Source organism: Anomalospiza imberbis, chromosome 10, assembly GCF_031753505.1.
Source record: "Anomalospiza imberbis isolate Cuckoo-Finch-1a 21T00152 chromosome 10, ASM3175350v1, whole genome shotgun sequence".
Classification (NCBI taxonomy): Eukaryota; Metazoa; Chordata; class Aves; order Passeriformes; family Viduidae; genus Anomalospiza; species Anomalospiza imberbis.
In genome coordinates this window covers 14,814,598-14,833,276 of record NC_089690.1, presented here as the reverse complement: position 1 = coordinate 14,833,276, position 18,679 = coordinate 14,814,598, and the positions used below count along the sequence as shown (strand labels likewise).

The window sequence follows — 18,679 nt, the reverse complement described above, 5'->3', positions numbered from 1 at the left end:
CAAAAGACTGGGGTGTCCTGCAGACTGTCCCTGGCCACGTGCTCACAGGAAACAAGCTGTTCTCCTGGCCCAGGATGTGCAGGCAGTGGAGATGTAAAGCCCTCTGCAAGCTTAGTTTACAGCTGCCTGTCCTTGGGTGTCTGATCTGAGTTTTCAGTCATGAGTTCATAACTCCATCCAGCCCTGCTCCTGCCTGTGGGCTGTGGCTGTGGCATGCTGACTGTAATCTGTCTCCTTGCCTCAGCTTACTCTGGTGGTGGCCAAAGGTGTAAGGCTGGGATGGTGGCACTGTTCCAGTAGGTAACATGCACAGCAGGGAGCATGAGGCTGGGATCCCTGGGGAGCTGTGGCTGTGCAGCTGCAGGATGTGGGTCCACGAAGGTTTTGCATTGTAGCTCAGAGACCCCTGAAGCCTGGCAGCTATGCATAATTTTTGTCCTTCCTGTTAAGTCTGTGGGTGTCACATGAATTCTCCGTAGGCTTAAGATAACTCTTAACTGAGCATTGGTGAGAACACTGCATTGTAGCACCAGCTGGACCAGAGAATTACTGCCCCCAGTAGTCAAAGCTGAGCAACAGCTTACAACTATGTTATTTTATTTTGTTGGCAGCTAGTCCCAAAACAACTTTTGCAATTTAATCTCTTCATGGAAGTAATTAAGGGAATGTGAGAATTTTCAAGAAAATTCTTTCAGTTAAGGGATAATGTGGTAAGTTTTATTTCCCCCATTACATTTCTATTTCTTCTATTATGTTCCCATCATAAAATAAAAATCTTTGAATATACAGTTATAAGTGAGATCTGAAATTAAAGATTTAGCATCTATACACCCTGGAGATGGTTGTCCTTCTTACCTATAAAGAGCCATATGAAACCCCCAGAGTTCTGTTGTAATTTTTGTAAGAGGAATTGTAAACATGTCACTGAAACTCCCCCTGCTAAAACCTTCTGAAGAGTGTTGCAGATGAGAAAACTCCCTGTCATGTGAAGCCTTTCTATTTTTACCATGTCACTAGGAAGAGTCACTGTTTACTGTGTTAGCTATAACCTAATGACTTATGTCCTGTGGCAAATCCAGGACTGGAATTGCTGGACAGGTTGTAGTGATTCTATTATTAGAAACCTGTTACATATGACATTGAGCATAAAAGATGGGGCTCGTACTGCAGAACATTTCTTATACTCCTGAGAGTAAATCCCAGCAGTTATTACCAGAAAAGATGTTGAAACCTCTGAGTTCTCATTGATTGGATTTGCAAGTCGATCAGTCCTGTTGAGATATGTAAAATCTGTTGACAAAGAAATGATGACTGATATCCTAAGAATAAAATCTAATGACAAAACCAATAAATCTTGCTATTGCCAGAGCAAATTCCTCAGAGACCAGAATTTCACTCTCAAATGGTATTTTATATGTAGGCAGGTTGTGTGTTGACTTAGTTTATATAATGTGCCTGAAACATCCAGAAAAGCTTTACCTATAGCTGGGCTGTGTGAGGAAATAAATGCATTCGGTTTTCAATGGCCTGTCAGAATAAAATATGTTATTACTGGATTTAACTGAATGTACAAGCATGATTGCATGTTGCCACATTTCGACTGTATTCCAAGTGGGATGTAGAGTTATCCACTCTTTAGTGCTAATACAACCAACAGTATAAGATAGGAAGAGAAGACAACTGAAAGGCCGCGGGCAGTGAGGAAGTCACTTGGATGTCCTGCTGTGACTGCAGCACAAGTAGCTACACAAAGATACATGAGCCTCAGGCAGGACACCAGTGTGGCACTGACACAGGGAGCAGTGTGCTGTGTGCAGCCTCACTGGCTGCTCCACCTTGGTTCTTCTCAGAGAGTCTCGACACACATTCAAGGCAGTTGTCAGTGTTCTGCTTGCATAGAAAGAGTCAGCTCTCAAGAAATTTGGCTTCAGGCTTGATATTTGTAAAGGGAAACAGATGAGAGAGTGAAATTGGGTCAGAAAATGGGAAGAAATAAATGAAAGGAAGAAAGTTGTAAAGAGAGTTAGAAACGCTTTGATGAGATGCTACATCTGCATCCATACAATAAGGCTGCTAACTTTCATAGCTTGCGCCAACACAAGATATAGGGATCACTGGGCAGCTGGCACAGGAAGTCATAATATTGTAAAAATTTTCCATATGCTGGTGTTAAATAAGAAAGGAGTGGACCAAGTTTGCTTATATTCCAACTTTGACAAGGGCTGTGGAGATCATCTAACAGCCTCAGACAGCAGCTCTGGATTGTGGCTGTGCCCAGAAGAGACTTAATTGAAAGATGAACAGTGGACAGGAAAGCATAGCTGTCTCAAGGGTGATGTATAATCTTTGGCATAGGTTGAGAGTGAAGTGTCACTGGCCAAAATGAATGGGAGTTCCCCAGGAGAGCTGGGCATGGCAAGCCAGGAGCTGATGTCTGTGTCTGTCACTGAGACTATGAGTGTCAGCTCTGCCCTACAAACAGCATAGCCAGTCCAACAACTCCTGCAGTAAACTGGCACACAGAGGGGTTGAATCATAGCACTGTTACAATACTCCAGTTAACACAGCAATGTTAGAGCCAAGAAGGGGACTGCAGCACTTCAAAAAGTACATTTTAATGCCTAGGTGTTGAAAACTGTAGCATGAAATATATGTGCATTGTTTGACATCAGCTGGGAATATGGTAGGCACGTTCTGTGAACACGGGTCAGTCTGAAAGCTGAGTAGAAGAGAAAGGGAGCTGTTCCCATCCAGTGGGCAACATGCTGGCTGTGGCAGGGTGGTCATGGCATTGTGCCAGCCAGGTGTGTTGCCTCATGGCTAACTCGGGCTTTACCAGGGCTCATCCATCTCACTGGGTCTGGGCCAGGAAGGAGCCATTTCTGAACTGATGACTTTCAACTGCTCAACTTTGAAAGGTGCAATCCTGCATAGGAAGATACTTTCAGATTTTCTTTTTTACTGCTTGCCTGTTTTGTTTCTTTGCTTGTTTGTCACGCTGGTTTTAAACTACTATATAAGTCTAATAGGTATGTTAATCTGCATCTGCTGTGGTATGTATGTGATAAAGAAAACAGCTCAAATGAACTTATTTTAGTCAATATTTTTAAAAATCAACATGACAAGATGCATACTGTCACTCCGACTGACTTATGTTCAGTTTAAGTTCCAGGAATGTCTAAGAGAGTGGCATCATCCCTTTCAAAACAGGGTTGTTTTTTTTTTTTTTTTTCTATTGGATAGTATCAACAAGCAGTTGCCTCTAAGGCATTATTTTTGCCAGACGGCCAGATCTCTGTGCCAGCTTCTCCCTGAGAGTGTTCTATGGACGGGGCATCCCTCCCAAATCAGCCAAGGGGACAGCAGCGGTGCCCAGGCGAGGTGCCGCAAAGGGCAGCACTTCTACCAGCCGTGCAAGAGCAAGCGGAGCCTGGGCGGGGGCGCCTGCCGGGGCTCCTGTGTCCCTCCTTTGCGCTGCAGATGAGAAATGCAGCCCCGGCTCCCACGGAGAAAACGTGGCCGTGCCGGAGCCGTCCAGCCGCTCTCTGGCCGTGAACCGGCCGTGCCCGCCCCGGCCGCGCTTCTGCGGCTCCTCCTGGCGGCCCCAGCCCCGGCGCCGGCCGGCGGCTCGCAGGGCCACGGCAGCCCCCTGCAGCAACTTCATCCCCGCACGCCGCTCTGCTCCTGCTCATCCGTGTGCATGCGCTGGGGCAGATTAAAACAGTCTGAATTAACCGATAGTTTATGAATATATGGGAATAATTTGTTTTGCCTTGTTCATTTCAAGCTGAAATTGAGGATTCGATCCAACTCAGACCTCAGAGCACAGAAGATCCTGAAATCGGCTGGAATAAACTTTCTAACACATTTGAAGCATTAGAAAGCAGGCATTCTTTATCTGTGCAGGACACACACACACAGGATTTTTTTTTATTCTCTGTGTGTTGTGAGGCTTTACAACAAGGTATTTATCCGTCGTAAACATACATATTCATTAAAACGTGGTTCTTATTTAATACATAAACATTACTTTCCTAGAACTAATTTGTATGTATCCACCTCTCACTGGAAGTCCTTTTTTGGTCCTGGAGAGTCATAAAAGGGGTCTGTAGTGGTTGTATTCACTGAATGCTTTGATATTAAAGGTGACTTTTCCTTGAACTTTTTCTTTGGGCATGTGCTGTTACTTCTGTGTTACATGACTTGCAAAAAACCACTCTAGTCCTTTTAATCTATTTGTCCACTGGTTCCAGCCATGTTTATCCTCCTGTGGTCATATTTTTACATCAATTTATCTTTTTTTTTTTGTCATTTAGTCTTTAAGTTCTATCCAGCAAATTCAGGGAAACTGAAAATTTCTATTCTCTATATAATTTATCATTGATGGCTGAGTTAGAAAATGGGTTTGTTTTCTTAAAATTGAATAAGACCAAATCTTATCTAGGAAACTCCTGTGGGTTGACCTCAGTGTCCTGCATGGGTCTGCTGGGCACAGACTAAAGTTGCAAAACAGCAGGCCTGAATCTCTTTATTCTGAGGTTCACTTGGCACAGCAGGCAGGCAGGGCTGTCACTGCTCGGTTCTCAGGCTGCTTTGACTCGTGTGTGGGAGCTGCCCTGGTGGGATCATGTGGCTCCGTGCCACGGATGGACTGGTGCAGCACAGAGATGTGCTGTGCCACACTGCATTCCTGCTGCATCCTCTATGCTAGTACTGCACACACGGATGTGATTGGGGAATAGGAGGGGAAAAGAGCTCTTTACAAGTCAGAATTATTCTCCAGCCTGTTTGAGCCTTCTGGGCAAAATGCCAAGGGAAGAGAACTGAGTCTGGTACTTGTTTGTGAATTTAGCTCAGGAATCACTTGTGAAGGGAACTGGGCTGCCGCTGACCTATTATAGTGCACATGGGAAGTTGTCACCTTAGAGACTTCATTTACCTGCCTGTTTGTTGCAGATTGTTTCTTCATGAACTAGTGGGAGACTGAAATGGTTTTTGGAACAAAGAGTGTTGAGTAATAAGTTGGAAGTCACTCATGTCTAGGACATACCTGGCAGTGTTGCCCTGACACTGAAATTAGAAATCAGGACAGTTCCAGAGCCTGAAAATCATAATTATTTATTAGCTCTATGTACATATTTGGTTAATGAATAAAATTCATTGGGGTTATTTAAAAGCAGCAATGAAGTGTGCTGGAAACTGCTAGGTGAACATCTAGTACTTTCCACAGAGGACTTGTACTTCAAGCTACAGCTGCTGTAAAGGAGAGAGAGCCAGATTCACTGTGGGTCTTCAGTAGCTCTGCTTGGAGAAAGTCACTGTGACTTTCAGAAGAGAAAGCAGTGATTACTTCACATGGTAATATTTGTAAGTCCACCAGTTCATTTGCTTAGTGCAAAGCCATGTAAGAATCTGCCAGCAAAGTCAAAATCAATACATCTTTTCAAATCTGTGAGGTTAATTTTACCTTTTTTTTCTTTAATAAGGAAGACTTCTAAAATGCCTTTTTGTCTTTTTTGTAACAGCTGAAGACCTCAACCAAAGTATGTAGAGCACCATCAACTTTTTCATGTATGTAATTCAGCCTTATATCTGAATACAATATATCATCACAGATTAACTGTAATGGAGGTATCTACTATTTGCCATTCATTATATCAACTCACTATGTTCTTTGGAATAATGGTCATGTCAGTAGAAGCAGATCTGAAGATACACTCTATATTCCCTCTGAGGTGATAGGGCTGCCAAATGCTAAGCTAGCTGGGACTTTAAATAATATTCATTTAACCTGAACATTGCATTTTGAGCAGGTTTCCCACTCTTGTATATGTTCTCAATCTATATCAGTTCTCTGATATCAGTTCTCTATATCAGTTTACTGAACACAATTAAGTCAAATTACTTTTTTTATTGTCCAAAGAACATCTGAACTTTAGAATAAAAGAGATGGCATGCTTCTGTTCGGGTAGAATAGTTATAGCTTGAAGGAAGGTGCTCTATTGCTAGGGACAAAGGTGTTCTTCACAGAATATTTGGCTTCTCTGTTTGAGTCCATATTCTACAGACATAAATATTCTTTTTAACTATATATAAATATTCTTATATTTATATAAGAATATATATATATATATATATATATATATATAAATATTCTTTTTAATATATTTTTCGGTGCTCAGTGATTCTGGTTACTTACTGTTCTAAACTGTTTCTCGTCAAGGTATGATTTTCTACTACACTACAAGAAACAATGTTTTGATATTGTAATTGGTACAACTGAAAACTCTGCACCTTTATTTCATTACTAAGTTGGTGCATTTCTGGCTATATATACTTTGCTTTTTGTTTTGTATTAACATTTTTCAAACGATGCCCTGAGAGTGCTTTAAAGTGCTACAGCTGAGGAGGGAATGTGAGTCTTGGGTGTTGGAGAGTGGACACTGCCTTAGGGCTGGATGGCAGGATCTGCTGTGCCAGACTCTTGCTGGCAGCATTTCCCTGGCACTGTCTGCTCATTAGGGCTCCACTTCTATAGCACACTTAAACACAAGGAAAAGTTCACCCCGCCAATGGACAAAGATGAACATATAGTCCTATTAAAGTTAAGCATGTGCTTATGAGCTTCACTGAATTTTGGATAATGAGAGATGATGCCTGTGTGTACAAAGGTATCAGAGAAGCTGCCCCAGGGACCTGTTTACCTTTTGCTCATTATTTGTATTATTTCTGAGGGCTACAGATACTGCTGCTTGTTATCCACCCCACTGACATTTCCTAGTTGTCCTTCCAAGTGCTGCTAAAAAGAAAAGCTGAGATTTTGGAACACTAGTGAGTGCCAGTGATTGAATTCCATAGCCCCAGGACTGTGGATGTGGAGAGACCAGCATATAAAGAGGGGAAAAAAAATCAAGGATTTTTTCTTGTACATGTGGCATTGCCCAGTTTCTCAGAACAGCAAAGGAGAGTGAGAGAGAATAGACATTTTCTAGCAAACACAATATAATATTGAAAAGCATTCTTAATACCAAAAATTAAAGAAAACTATATTTTCATGTTTAATCAGACAGAAGGGACAGGACAGGATTAGACCTTGGAGGCAGGAGAGACTCAAATTAGAAAACTCTATAAAATTGCTTACTCTCCAAAAAGACTGTGTGACATGGTTATTTTGCTTCTGTAAAGCATGCATCATGTACCCAAAGGCTGTGCTCCCTGGCAAGAGAAGTATTTCTAGCTCCCCACTAACAGAAGCATACTGCCACTCCTGATAAGAAATCTGCCTTGTAGTAGAGGGTTTCTGATGCAGAAAGTTCATCTGTAGTGTCTGCCCCAAAGGCTCTTGTCACTGCAGCCAAGATTTAGATTTAGCATCAATACTGATTTGCTCTACGTTTTTACCAGCTTTTAATTTTTAATGTGTTTCATCTCCACTTGCAGATCCTGCTAGCCTTACATGATCCTATGATGAGAGAATAAATCTGAAGGTAATTGTTGTGCATCAGATGTTTCTTTGTTCCTCCTCAAATACAGTCCTGACTTTTAGGGTCATGGTAACAAAATATAGATTGCCTTCAGATTTCCAGTAGATTATCAGAGTACCTTGGATCCACCACAGCTGAAGGCTGAGGCACTGACCTCAATAAATTACCTGTCCTAGCAGCTGTAACTTTTGTTGCTTACCATTCTGCTCAGTGCTTTTCCATCTTCACTGGCTTCATCAGTTTTGTGAGGTTTTCCTCCAGCATGTTCATGTCCAGCAGTCAGATCCACAGTTTACTGATAACATTATGAAAACCCTTGTTAACAGGAGGATGCAGTCTTGTGAAGCATTTGTTTATTTGCAGGATGTAGTCTCTTGAAGCATCTGCTTCTAAGAGGGTAATGGAGGTTTTTGCTGGGATCATCAAATCCTTGAAGTCATTGCCACATTTCAAATAGGATGTACAATGTCTGGGAATAAGAATCTCAAGAATTTTAGAGTTTTGGAAGGAATTCTGCAGACCTCAACTAGAAGATCCTACAGTTTTCCATTGTGTTCGGTCTTTCCACAGTATCAGGGGGAGCCTGGTATTATGCTGGGATACATCCTGTCCTGCTGAATTTTGACAGAAAAGGCTTAAGGCAGATACTTTATGTAATTGCAGTTCACTGAGTGCTTTTTGGTGCCTGACTTGGACTGAAAACAGTATTTTGCCATCCTACTCTGCCAAATAGGAAACTTTACTTGATGCCAATTAGACCTCTTCATTTTGCAGTCAATATTTATATTTTGCTGATTCTTTACACTGCTATGGCTACCAATTTAATGATTTTTCAGGGAGCACTGTAGGCTGAACACTAATCTTCTAATACATATTAATGTATTAGATCTTAATGTAACAGGGATGCCTATCATTAATTAGTTAGCGGAGAACTAAAATGGCAAAGAATGCTATTTTATTGCTTTAAAATATAAAAGACAAGAAAATGGCAATGATACTTTTGCTAGTATAGTGTCTTCAGAAATACCAACACCCCTATACCCCTATATAAGAATTGAACATTCTTGTACTCATGCTAACACCTCCTGTGTTTGAAGAAAACTACATTCAACACATTTCTGATACTACAGGTATCACAGTAAATTATACAAAGAAATTAAAAAAACCTTTATAAATGCATTTCTGCAAAAATGAACTCAGAATCAACTTTATTTATAGATCACACCCTTTTGTTTTTTTGCTAAAAATGCATAGTCATTACATATACAGTAGTCAGCATCCAAAAGTGTACAAAGAGTAAATTTTCAAACCCTCCCAATAGAACCACACAAAATTCACACTTTTTCTTCATTGCATGCACAGCCCCTTAAATGTGATGCCTCCTACTAAAGCATGCTTGAACCTCTAGCAGACAGAATTGACTTGCTATAAACTGTTTCTCTGTACTATTAACCCCCAGCTACAACCACAAATCCTAAGGCATTCCCATGAAGTAGCAAAGCCCTACTTCAGAATCCTCCATGTTCTGAGTGCAGCCCATGAAGCAATTGCCCTGAAAGCAGAAGTCTGCTGGTGGTGTTTCCTTCCAGGCAATTTTAAGCAAAATCTGCTTCCTTTGTCTTGGTCAATAATTTATTACTGATTTCAGTGGAATGAAGCAGCATCTGTCTAAGCAAGATGTGAAAATTATTTAACTTAATTCCACACCCAGCTCCAAGATACTAAGTGTCTTGAATGGAGGTCTGTGTCTTTCAGTGCATGTGACACTACCATCTTGCATCTTCTCTGAGGAGAAGAGAATAAAGTTTCAGCTGTAACTTGGGTGTTGGTTATATAGCTCTGACTCAGAGGTGTCTAACAGAAGCTAGGAATATACTTGGATATTGGGAGAATTTCTAAAGGTACAGGCCTTGACTAACAAATCATTCAAACCCTTTCATGTCGTGTTTTTTTTTTTCCTCTCAGCTACTGCTGCCAGATAGAAAAGCTCTTAAAAACATGGTCCTCTTCTCAGTGGTGCTTTTTGTTATCAGCCCTTCCAGTTGATGGGCAGAGTGGGTTAGTAGAATGATTATCCAGGGCTTCTTGACAGAGTACATATATGTGGTCAAAAGATCTCAGTTCAGATTTCACTCAACCATAAGATTAACTCCATGTTGTTGGTTTTGCAGAACAGGAGGGAAAAACAGTATATTGTTTGATCAATATAATTTAATATTCTCAAATGATTACGTATTTTTTTTCTTAAAAGCTTCATTTACTTCAGGTCTTTTTACTCTGGTAAGAAGTTTGACGTAGTTCAAAATTCCCAATGGCAACTGAGACAATCATAATCTTACAGACACTGATGGGAAATCCTGCTCCATTGTTTCATAGTAACTGGAATACAATCCATGGCTAAATGAACAAGGAGGCCTAGTGGGTGTTACAATGCTCCTCAGTACAAGTTACCTGTGAGAATTTCTGAAGAAAAGCATATGTAAGTCATGTATGTTTTCTCTTTACACCTGACCCTTAAGCATTTAGTCAGCCTGTTTAATACTGCCTGGGTCTTGACTGCCCCCCACTTGAGCCAGTGGAAATTTTGCCATCGGCTCCAAAAGAGATGGGATGTGAACATCCTAGGAGTATGGCAATGACTAGGGTTTGTCCCAAGAGTTCACAATCTGGAAATGTTCATGTTCCTCTGGCTGTCAGATGAGGGAAAATATAACATTCTCTCTGCTGGAGTACAGTAATATTTCTTCTTAGCACCTGGGAGGGTCTTTGCATTTTTAAGTGCTTTACAAACATTTGCTAGTCTTCAGAGCAACCCTGCGAGGTAGGTAAGGTATATTCTCCCCATCTTACAGATGTGGAAACTGAGACACAGAGGGTCAAATTCAACCCTGGTACAATTCCAGTGTTTCACATGAATTAAAATTCATTCAAAATTAACACAGTTTAAACAACTTGCCCCAGATTACAGAACAGATAGTGGCAAAGCAAGGATAAGAACCCAGGAGTGCCTGACTCCTCAGCTTGTTACTGGCCACTTGGTCATTTTTACTCTCATAGGCAAAAAAAAACCAGTTTAATCTGGGCAATTACTACAGGTATGACTTGCTTCTGTAAGGCATGTGGATGGTAATCAACTGAGTTTAGTGCAATAATGCTCTATGAATGTGCTGCCTCAGTTTACTTAAACATGAAGTAAAACTTTCATACTGTCATTTTCTGCAGGTGCACTGTTGACAAAACCTGACAGTAGCTGGATTCAGCAAATAAATAATAAGCATAACACTTGGACAACTAAGCAGAATTATCATTTTAGCAAAAAAACTGAACATACTTCTACTTTTAACTGCTACATTTCTACAAGTGCAGCATGCAGGTGAAACCTTTCCCTTTGTTTCCAGACTACAGATTCCAGTCTTGCTAATGAAGCTGCTCAGAGCTTCACAGATATCCTGGATAGTGACATTCAAATGAACACACTGCAGAAAAATACTGTATCACCACAGAAAACAGGGTAGTGATTACAGATGAGGTTTATCGATCTTAGAGGAAGATGATAAGCTTGAAGCTCACAGGCTACTCAGAAGTGCCCAGAAGCCAGGCTTACTGAATACATGCCAGTGGAGATTGCAGTTCTAGGTACGTGCTGAATGCAAGGGGGGTGTCTATGCCACCAACACTCTGGGAAGTGGCCCCAGCAACAGTCACTACACATCAGCACAGGTGCTTCAGTCTGGAGGTCAGTGCTGGCCAAACACAGAAAGACACCCCGACATTTACAGGCCACCCCCCTGTGCTCCAGTCCCCACCTTGGCTCCCATCCTATACAGATTCTACTACAAAAGGCCTGAAAGCCTTTTTGGTTTTAAACATGAGCTGTGGAATCCACGGTGTAGAACTTATGGCAGGTTATAAAAACATTAAAACACGTACTTCTGCAAGCAGGTTAGTTTTCTAGGATTTCCTTATGCATCCAGTCTGCAGGTTAGACCTCTTGTCTGAGCTCTGGACATGCTGAACACACGTTCTTCAGTCATATGCTTTCACACCAGAAAGTTATCCTGCACCCTTACAAGTCACACAAATGCTGACTCACTTCTATGTGAGCAAATTCAAGCACTATAATTATAGATATATTTTTCCAATTTTAATCTTTTTATCTCAGCTTAGTTCTGTCCATCACACAGCAAATGGAACTATTATCTGCAAACATGTCCTTCACTGAATAGACACAGACACTCAGGCACTCAGGTAACATTTCCCTAGATATTCTCCACACTTACTGTACCTTTTTAATTTGTAGTCACATTTTTTAAACAAAAACCAGACAAACAAAAATCCATTAATTAGAGCTCTTAAATTCTAATCACATCTCCCTGTAGCCATTCACTCTGGATTCAGCAGTCTGCTTACAGTGGCTCAGACAGCAGTGCTTACAACCAGCTTTTACAAATAATTCTATGAGGTGCTCAGGCATGGGCCTAAACAATTCACCAACAGAAACTTCTGAATGAAGCAATATTCTTAATATCAGAGCCAGGTACCCAATCTTCAGTGTGATTGGGGCTTACAGGCAACTCTTGCAACAGCAGTAAGATTCCAGTAAAATTGCAGTTGGTTGCTATCCAAACTTTATACTGTTATCTGTCATTGAGATATATATAGATGACCCTGTGTGGCCTAACTCCAAATATCAAATGTATTTATACAAGTTAGCAACAGCCATTTTTGACATTGCCTCTTGAGATGTCCTCTACATTGTGACTGACAAGCACAAATATAATTAATCATACAGTATGCTTTAAAAGCCTGGTCTTTTACATTTGGGTTTCACTGTTTGTTTCTGAGCTGCCTTCTAGTGCTGAGGTTTGATGTCCCTAAGATTTATTTCTTAGTTTTTAATTGCTGGTTGGATGTGCTAGTGGCATCTCCCAGGTAAACCCTTTCTACATAATTAGTTTGGATGAGTCATTGGGCTCTAACTACTATGCCTCTATTATTTTAACTTGAATATAGCCCATCTCAAAGATTTTTTGGCCTCTTTTTTGCAGTTGTGGAAATTCATAGCATGACATGGTTGCAGGTCTTGATCCACTGGCTTTCTATTGTGAGTTTTCAGGGTTTTCACAATATTAAAGTACATTTCAAGAAATAACCTTGTTGTGAACCAGCCTCCTCTCCCAGTGGTGCAGATCATTTTCTGCTTTGTTGGCAGCTGAAGAAAGCAATGCTACGTTTATGACAAAACTTACTGAAAATAGGTAAAATTTAAAATACTTCATGTAGTTTCCATTTTCTTTTCATGCAGGTTGGCAAATGAAAACTGAACACAGCCACTCACACAGGGCCACGCAGTTTTTTATGGCCCAACAGCAATAACTCAAGAGCCTACAGCTTGGGAATTGCTACTTCAGATAATTCTAGTCTATCTCCTTAAAAGACATCTGACCCTTCCAGAAATTACATACCAGCAGAACTGTGGCTGGCAAAGAGTATATATTTTTGTTAGGCCATTTTCATCATTCACAAAGAATCTAAAATATTAAAACCATTATACTTAAAATGGGTTGAGATAAAAGCTAAATTGAGGGAGTGTAACTTTCTTTTAGCTTATGCACTTCAATTGAGAAATTTTCATAAAGCTGTTACATTGGTAGAGGGCATATCAGTTATTGGGTCTGTGATGACTCTGACCCATGTTAAGGATTTGACTTCACAATCCCTGGCTACAGTCCTTCCTATATTCCCATTTTAAACAAAGGGGTCTTTGTCTTACAGAAGATTAGGACTGGACTCAAAACATTGTCTTGAGATTCAGATGCCACGTCCATGAAAATGGGAAAGACCCAAGCAGAAATACACTTCTACAATAGGAGCTGAGTAAAACAGCTACTACACTGTTACACAGTCTGACACAAGGGTTTGCTAAGGAAGTACCACCCTTTTTTGTCAAAGGGTTACACAAGTAGTTTCTCACCTGAACTTTGACTGCTAAGTCCCTTGTGTAACATTATTGCACTTGTTCTGTCAGACGAAAGCAAAATTTATCTGCTTAAAATCTGCACATGGTTTACAAAAATGTATCTAGAGAGCAAATTCAAGCTATACTTAGCTCTTTGTCGTGTGACAAGGATAATACATGGGTTGCTCTGAAAAGATACTGCTTTAGAAAACTCCCCTAAAGCTTCTGAAAGAGGACTTCAACACATCCAGCTCCAGCCACAACTAATCAGAATAGGAAAAAGTGGGGAATGACAAAAAAGTGCCAGTATCCAGTACTTGTAGAGCCAGATTTTAGGTGCTGAACTCAGATTCAGCAGTATCGTATTCTGCAACTAATTTTAGGATAGTAAATATGACAGTGGTCTAATTAAAGAGCTGTAGAAACTAGTTCCATGTAGTTTTTTAAAAGATCCAGAATGAGATCTCATGCATCAGTTACTCTCTTTACCTTCACAGAACTCCCACCGAGCTTGGCAGGGGTTTATAGAAAGTCTGGCAGCTGACTTTGACTCTAGAGGACTGGTTTGGGGGTGATTTACCAAGAAAGATAAAGGGGCCCCTTAACAACTCCCTCAGCACAACAGATGTTCCTGACATGCTGAGGGAAGAGCCATTCCATTATGCAGTGTTGCAGTGTCCTTCTTCTTCCTCTGCCCCCATTCCAAACCAGTTTGACCCCTTTCTGGTTCAATTACTTTACGTATCCTTCTATTTTATTTTAGCCTCTGAGTGGCTACACCAACTACACACTGTCTAATTAAAGTCTCTCCATTAACTGGTAATTCTGTAATAATTCACAGCTGTTTTTCCTCTCTCTCTTAAATCTATTGTTCCCGGGCTGAAAAGGCTGCAAGAGCTTAGAAACTATAGATAGCTATTGATTTGCTTGCATTTAAAATCCAGTATGTGGCTGCAAAGGCCTGTTACAATATCAGAGAGGAAGATAAATGTCAGTGCATAATCTGCTAGGAAATTTCACATAGGAGTTGATTAAAAGTCTATGAGAAATCATTGCACAAATGTCTTCAGGTGTATACATATATATACACATATATGTAGCTAATAAATATATAGCTAGATATATAAATATATATGTATATACAGAGCTAGTTTAGACCTAATTGTTATGAAATTAGTAAGTGGCATTCACCATTCATGCATTCTTCCTAGTAGCAGAGCTAAATTATTTCAGCTTATACTCTAAGCAGCAACATACCAGTAAGCATTTGCTTGCTTCCCCTGGTAACCTAGTAGTTTAAAGAGCACGAGCAGTTCTGCCATGGTCATTTTCTCCAGCAAACCTCCATGAAAGGGACCTGGCTCTTCCACAGGTGGCTTTCTCTCAGGTTTCACAGCTTCTTCAGGACATGGTGGGTCTGGTCTGAGGGTCACCAGTCTGAAGGTCATCGGCCCAAGGACCTCCAGGCCAAGGGTCATTGGCACTGGAGGTCGCTGTCCCGAGGGTCGCCAGCCTGGTCAGTCCTGCTTGCAGAGGTCTGCAACGTTGAGGAACCTCCTGACGACCACAGCAAGGCAGATGGTCAGGAGCAGCATATACCCCACGGTGCCTAGGTAGGTGGGGGCAGCCAGGGGTGCCTTGAGAAACTCAGCCAGCCCGTCCTCCACGTAGTGCACCTGGTCGTAGATGCTGAGGAAGGTGAAGATGTGGAAAAGTTGATGGCTATGCCCCACGATGTCGAAGAGCCCCGGCTGGATCCGCTCGGGGATTTTGCTGACGTTGAAGAAGGCGGCCACCAGCAGCCAGAAGTAGCGGCGGTAGAAGTAGACGAAGAGCGTGGGGTTGCGTGTGCGGAGGTCGAAGAGGAGGCTCTCCAGCATGATGGGGCAGGCCATGCTGAGCGGCATGGCGAACACGAAGGTGCGCACGGCGAAGGGGTAGGCGCAGCACGCGGCGCGGCTGCGGCAGCAGGCGGCCGTGCAGCCCACGGCCAGCGCCAGCGCCACGGGCAGCACCAGCACGCGGTAGGCCGCGATGGGCAGGCTGCAGTCCAGCTGCCAGCCCAGCCGCTGCTGCACGTAGTGGCTCATGGCGCCGGCGTCCAGCAGGCTCAGCCCTGGCAGCAGGTAGTAGGAGTAGGCCACGGTGCTGGCGAAGCCGTAGTAGCTGATGGAGGCGTAGTCCAGGTAGAAGAAGGTGGCGCGGAGGCGCGGGGAGAGGCAGCTGAAGAGGTGGGCCGTGCAGCTCATGGCGAAGGTGAGCAGCACCCCCGAGGCGTAGCACCAGAGGGGCAGCAGGGCCGGGTGGTGGAAGGGCACGTCCCCGGCGCCCCGCAGCAGAAGCAGCCGCCCGAAGCGGCTGAGGAAGAGCAGCAGTGGGATGAAGTGGGTCCAGAAGTTGAGGGTCTCGTTGGTGGGCTGCAGCACCGAGGCCAGGCACTCCTGTGCCGAGCAGTGCAGGCGCCGGTAGCCCGAGAGGATGAAGCACTCCACGAAGTCCTCGGGCACCTCGTCCCACCGCAGCAGGGCGGCAGGGCGAGGCGGCGGCGGCGGCGCCGCCTCCTTCTTGTCCCCATCGCCCGCCGGCATGCTGCTGCTGCCCCGGCCGGCCCCGGGCCCGCCGCCTCGCCGCCGACCGGGCGAGGCAGAGCCGCTGCGCCCGCAGCCGCCGGCGGAGGATCCGCGGTAGCTCTGCGCCTGTCCGCCCCCGCCGCCGCCCCCGGCAGCATCACTCATTGCAGCAGGGGCAGTGGCAGTACCGCCGCGGCTCCTCCCGCCCCGCCGCCCGGCATCGCGGTAACTGGAAACCGGCGGCGCATCCAGCGCTCCCGAGGAGCGGGAAGAGACGCCCCCGCCGCCCCGGGTAGGGTTTCCCGGGGTGGGAGGCGCTGGACACCCGAGCCGCCGTTAATGATTGATGCGGCCACAGCGGGGGGGCGGGTCCGTGACAGCCCCCTCAGCGCGGCGTGTGGCCGGACCGGACCCGCGGCACCCCTTCCCGGGCGCAGGGTCAGCTGGCACCGGCACTGCTCGGTGCGGGGGCCTGCCCGCGGGGCTGTTCTGGTGTCAAAAAGCACAAAGGGGGCACCGGGGCGCCCGCCCAGCCCCGAGCGCGGCTGCGCCCGCGCGTGCGGCAGGAGCCGGGCGGGAGCCCCGGGAAAAGGGAGATGGCCCCGCGGGGCTGGGGGATCCCCGGCGGCGCGACAGACCGGACAGACACCCCTAGACAAGGGACGGGTGGCAGCTGGGTGGCGGTCTGTCCTGTGTGCTTTGGTAAGGCCGCTGAGACCTGATTTCTTTGGTGACATTATCTCATGCAGTGAATACAAACGTTATTTTAGGCTAAACTTTCCCGGCCAGGCTACATGGGTGAGCGTCACTGACACACACGGCACCCACCTTATCTGCGCGCTCCGAGCGGGGCGGCTGGGAGGGACACTCGGGAACGGCTGGCAGGAGCTGCTCCGTGTTGATCCTTAGACAAATCCTACACTTATTGTCGTCGCGGTTATGCAAGCAGCACAGTTACATAATCAGAATATAAAGATACGGGGAAAAGCGCTGTACGGGTGTTACTGTTCCTTAAAGCATCTGAAGGAAACAGAAGGTAAGTCACTAATGCAGGTACAGGTAGCAGCCAGACTAAGGGATTGCTCTCTGCTGCTTCAATGTGTTTCCTTTTTGTTTGTTTTCAGGTGGTCTTAAACATCCAATAGCTCTTGGTTGCCAAAAGTACATTTTACATGGTGATATTCAGATACATGCGTGGTCACATGGTATAAAATGAGGTCAAGTGTAATTAAAACGTTTTGTCCAAAGATTGTCATTAAAATCTTCTATTTGGTAGTGAATCAGGACAATGTGAAAAATCTTCTGAACAAGGGTGCAATCAGAAATAAGTTTTTTTAAATTAGCAGAAAGAAAGTCTTAAGTGTGTTACTGAAAGTGATTTTAAATGCATTTTTCATTAAAAAGTAGGGCAGACTGGTGACACTGTTTATAATCTTTATAAAAATTACACAGGAGACCGGCTAAGAAAATAAGCATAACTGAACAGTGCTAAGAAGCCAACATGAGGAGCAAAATAGTAAACAAAAGACATTTTTCAGATAGCAGGCCTAATATGCTCCAATATCTATGTGTTTTAGAGGGGGTGCATGCTGGAGTGCAGGGTCACAGCAAGTGGACACTCCTCGAGGAGTGACTGACAGAGCTCTGCCTGCAGGGAGCCTCAGGAGTGAGCAGGGCCCTGCTCCTCGTGGGCTCTGCAGCGTGGGATTTAGGGAGAGGAAAGGCTTTTGGGGTTTACTGGAAACTGCTGGGCCTCTGGTAAAGGTCAGGCTTCTCACGGTGCCGCTCTTCACTTAGAGAGGCCACAGTGAAGAAGAGGCAGGCCAGATGCTGGATGGGGTGCTGCATCCCTGCAGAGGCAGGCGGTGGGGAGGGGGCTGTTTGCTAAAGAACACCTGCCCCTGCCCTGCTCCCAGCACACCGCACATGCAGGCGCTCCCAGTAGGGCTGTGGTGATCCTGTCTCTCAGTCCCATGTGGCAGTGAGATTGCCATTTGTGATGGTCAACGCCACTGCATGCCCTACAGTAGAGGGCCAAAGTGACCATGATCTTCAGTCTCTCTCATCAAGGTTAGATAAGAAGGGGTGGTTGACAGAGAGCAATCAGGTTTTAGACCTGCACTAAAGAGGCTGTTGGAAAGCCACCAGCAGCTGTTGCAACAGATGGTGTCTAGAGAACGATAGCATCCGCTGCTGATTGGGAAGTGCTGGCCTTGCAGCGGCAGCAGGGCTTGTTTGACACGTTCTGACTTTCCTGCAGCCTCCTGACGTTCAGGGATGTGGGAGGCTTTCAGGCCTCGTGCCTCAGGGAGCTCTGGGGTATGGCCTGGCTGCCTGGGAGAGACACCCACTGGGTTTGCGGCCCGCCGGGGCAGACCCGGCTGGGAGGAGCAGGTGGGGTTTGCTTGTGATTCGAGACTGACAGTTCTGGTGGACACTGGACTGTCTGGGTGTTGGTGGAGGTATACACTAATGCTTTAACAGCCACATTTATGGAACTCATTGCTCATGATCTAAGTATTTTGCTTATTTCCAAGGCAGACTCCTTACAGGGAGGATGATCTCTGAGGACAGCCTGGGCTTTCATAAAGACTACTGCATACATATTACATTGAGTTGAGTATTCTCCTCCCAAGCCAGCTGTGGGATAGTGTGCAGGGAACCTT

At 44.5% G+C, this 18,679-nt stretch overlaps 1 protein-coding gene and 1 long non-coding RNA gene across 2 annotated transcripts in view; both read right to left on the bottom strand.

The window, feature by feature from the left end:
• LOC137480028 (uncharacterized) overlaps positions 1-17,336 on the bottom strand; it is a 29,469-nt gene extending 12,133 nt beyond the window's left edge. Inside the window, exon 1 of the long non-coding RNA XR_011002664.1 lies at positions 16,842-17,336. This is a non-coding gene — a long non-coding RNA (uncharacterized lncRNA). The remainder of the gene's footprint in view (positions 1-16,841) is intronic.
• Positions 13,658-16,310, bottom strand: PAQR9 (progestin and adipoQ receptor family member 9). The gene has a single exon (XM_068200848.1). The coding sequence runs from the start codon at positions 16,176-16,178 to the stop codon at positions 14,961-14,963; it is 1,218 nt and encodes a 405-aa protein (XP_068056949.1). The 5' UTR covers positions 16,179-16,310; the 3' UTR covers positions 13,658-14,960.
• Positions 17,337-18,679: the final 1,343 nt, after the last annotated feature.

What these genes read in the sequence shown, in the direction of transcription:
- PAQR9 (XM_068200848.1), bottom strand. Translation starts at nt 16,178, where the DNA reads ATGAGTGATGCTGCCGGGGGCGGCGGCGGGGGCGGACAGGCGCAGAGC.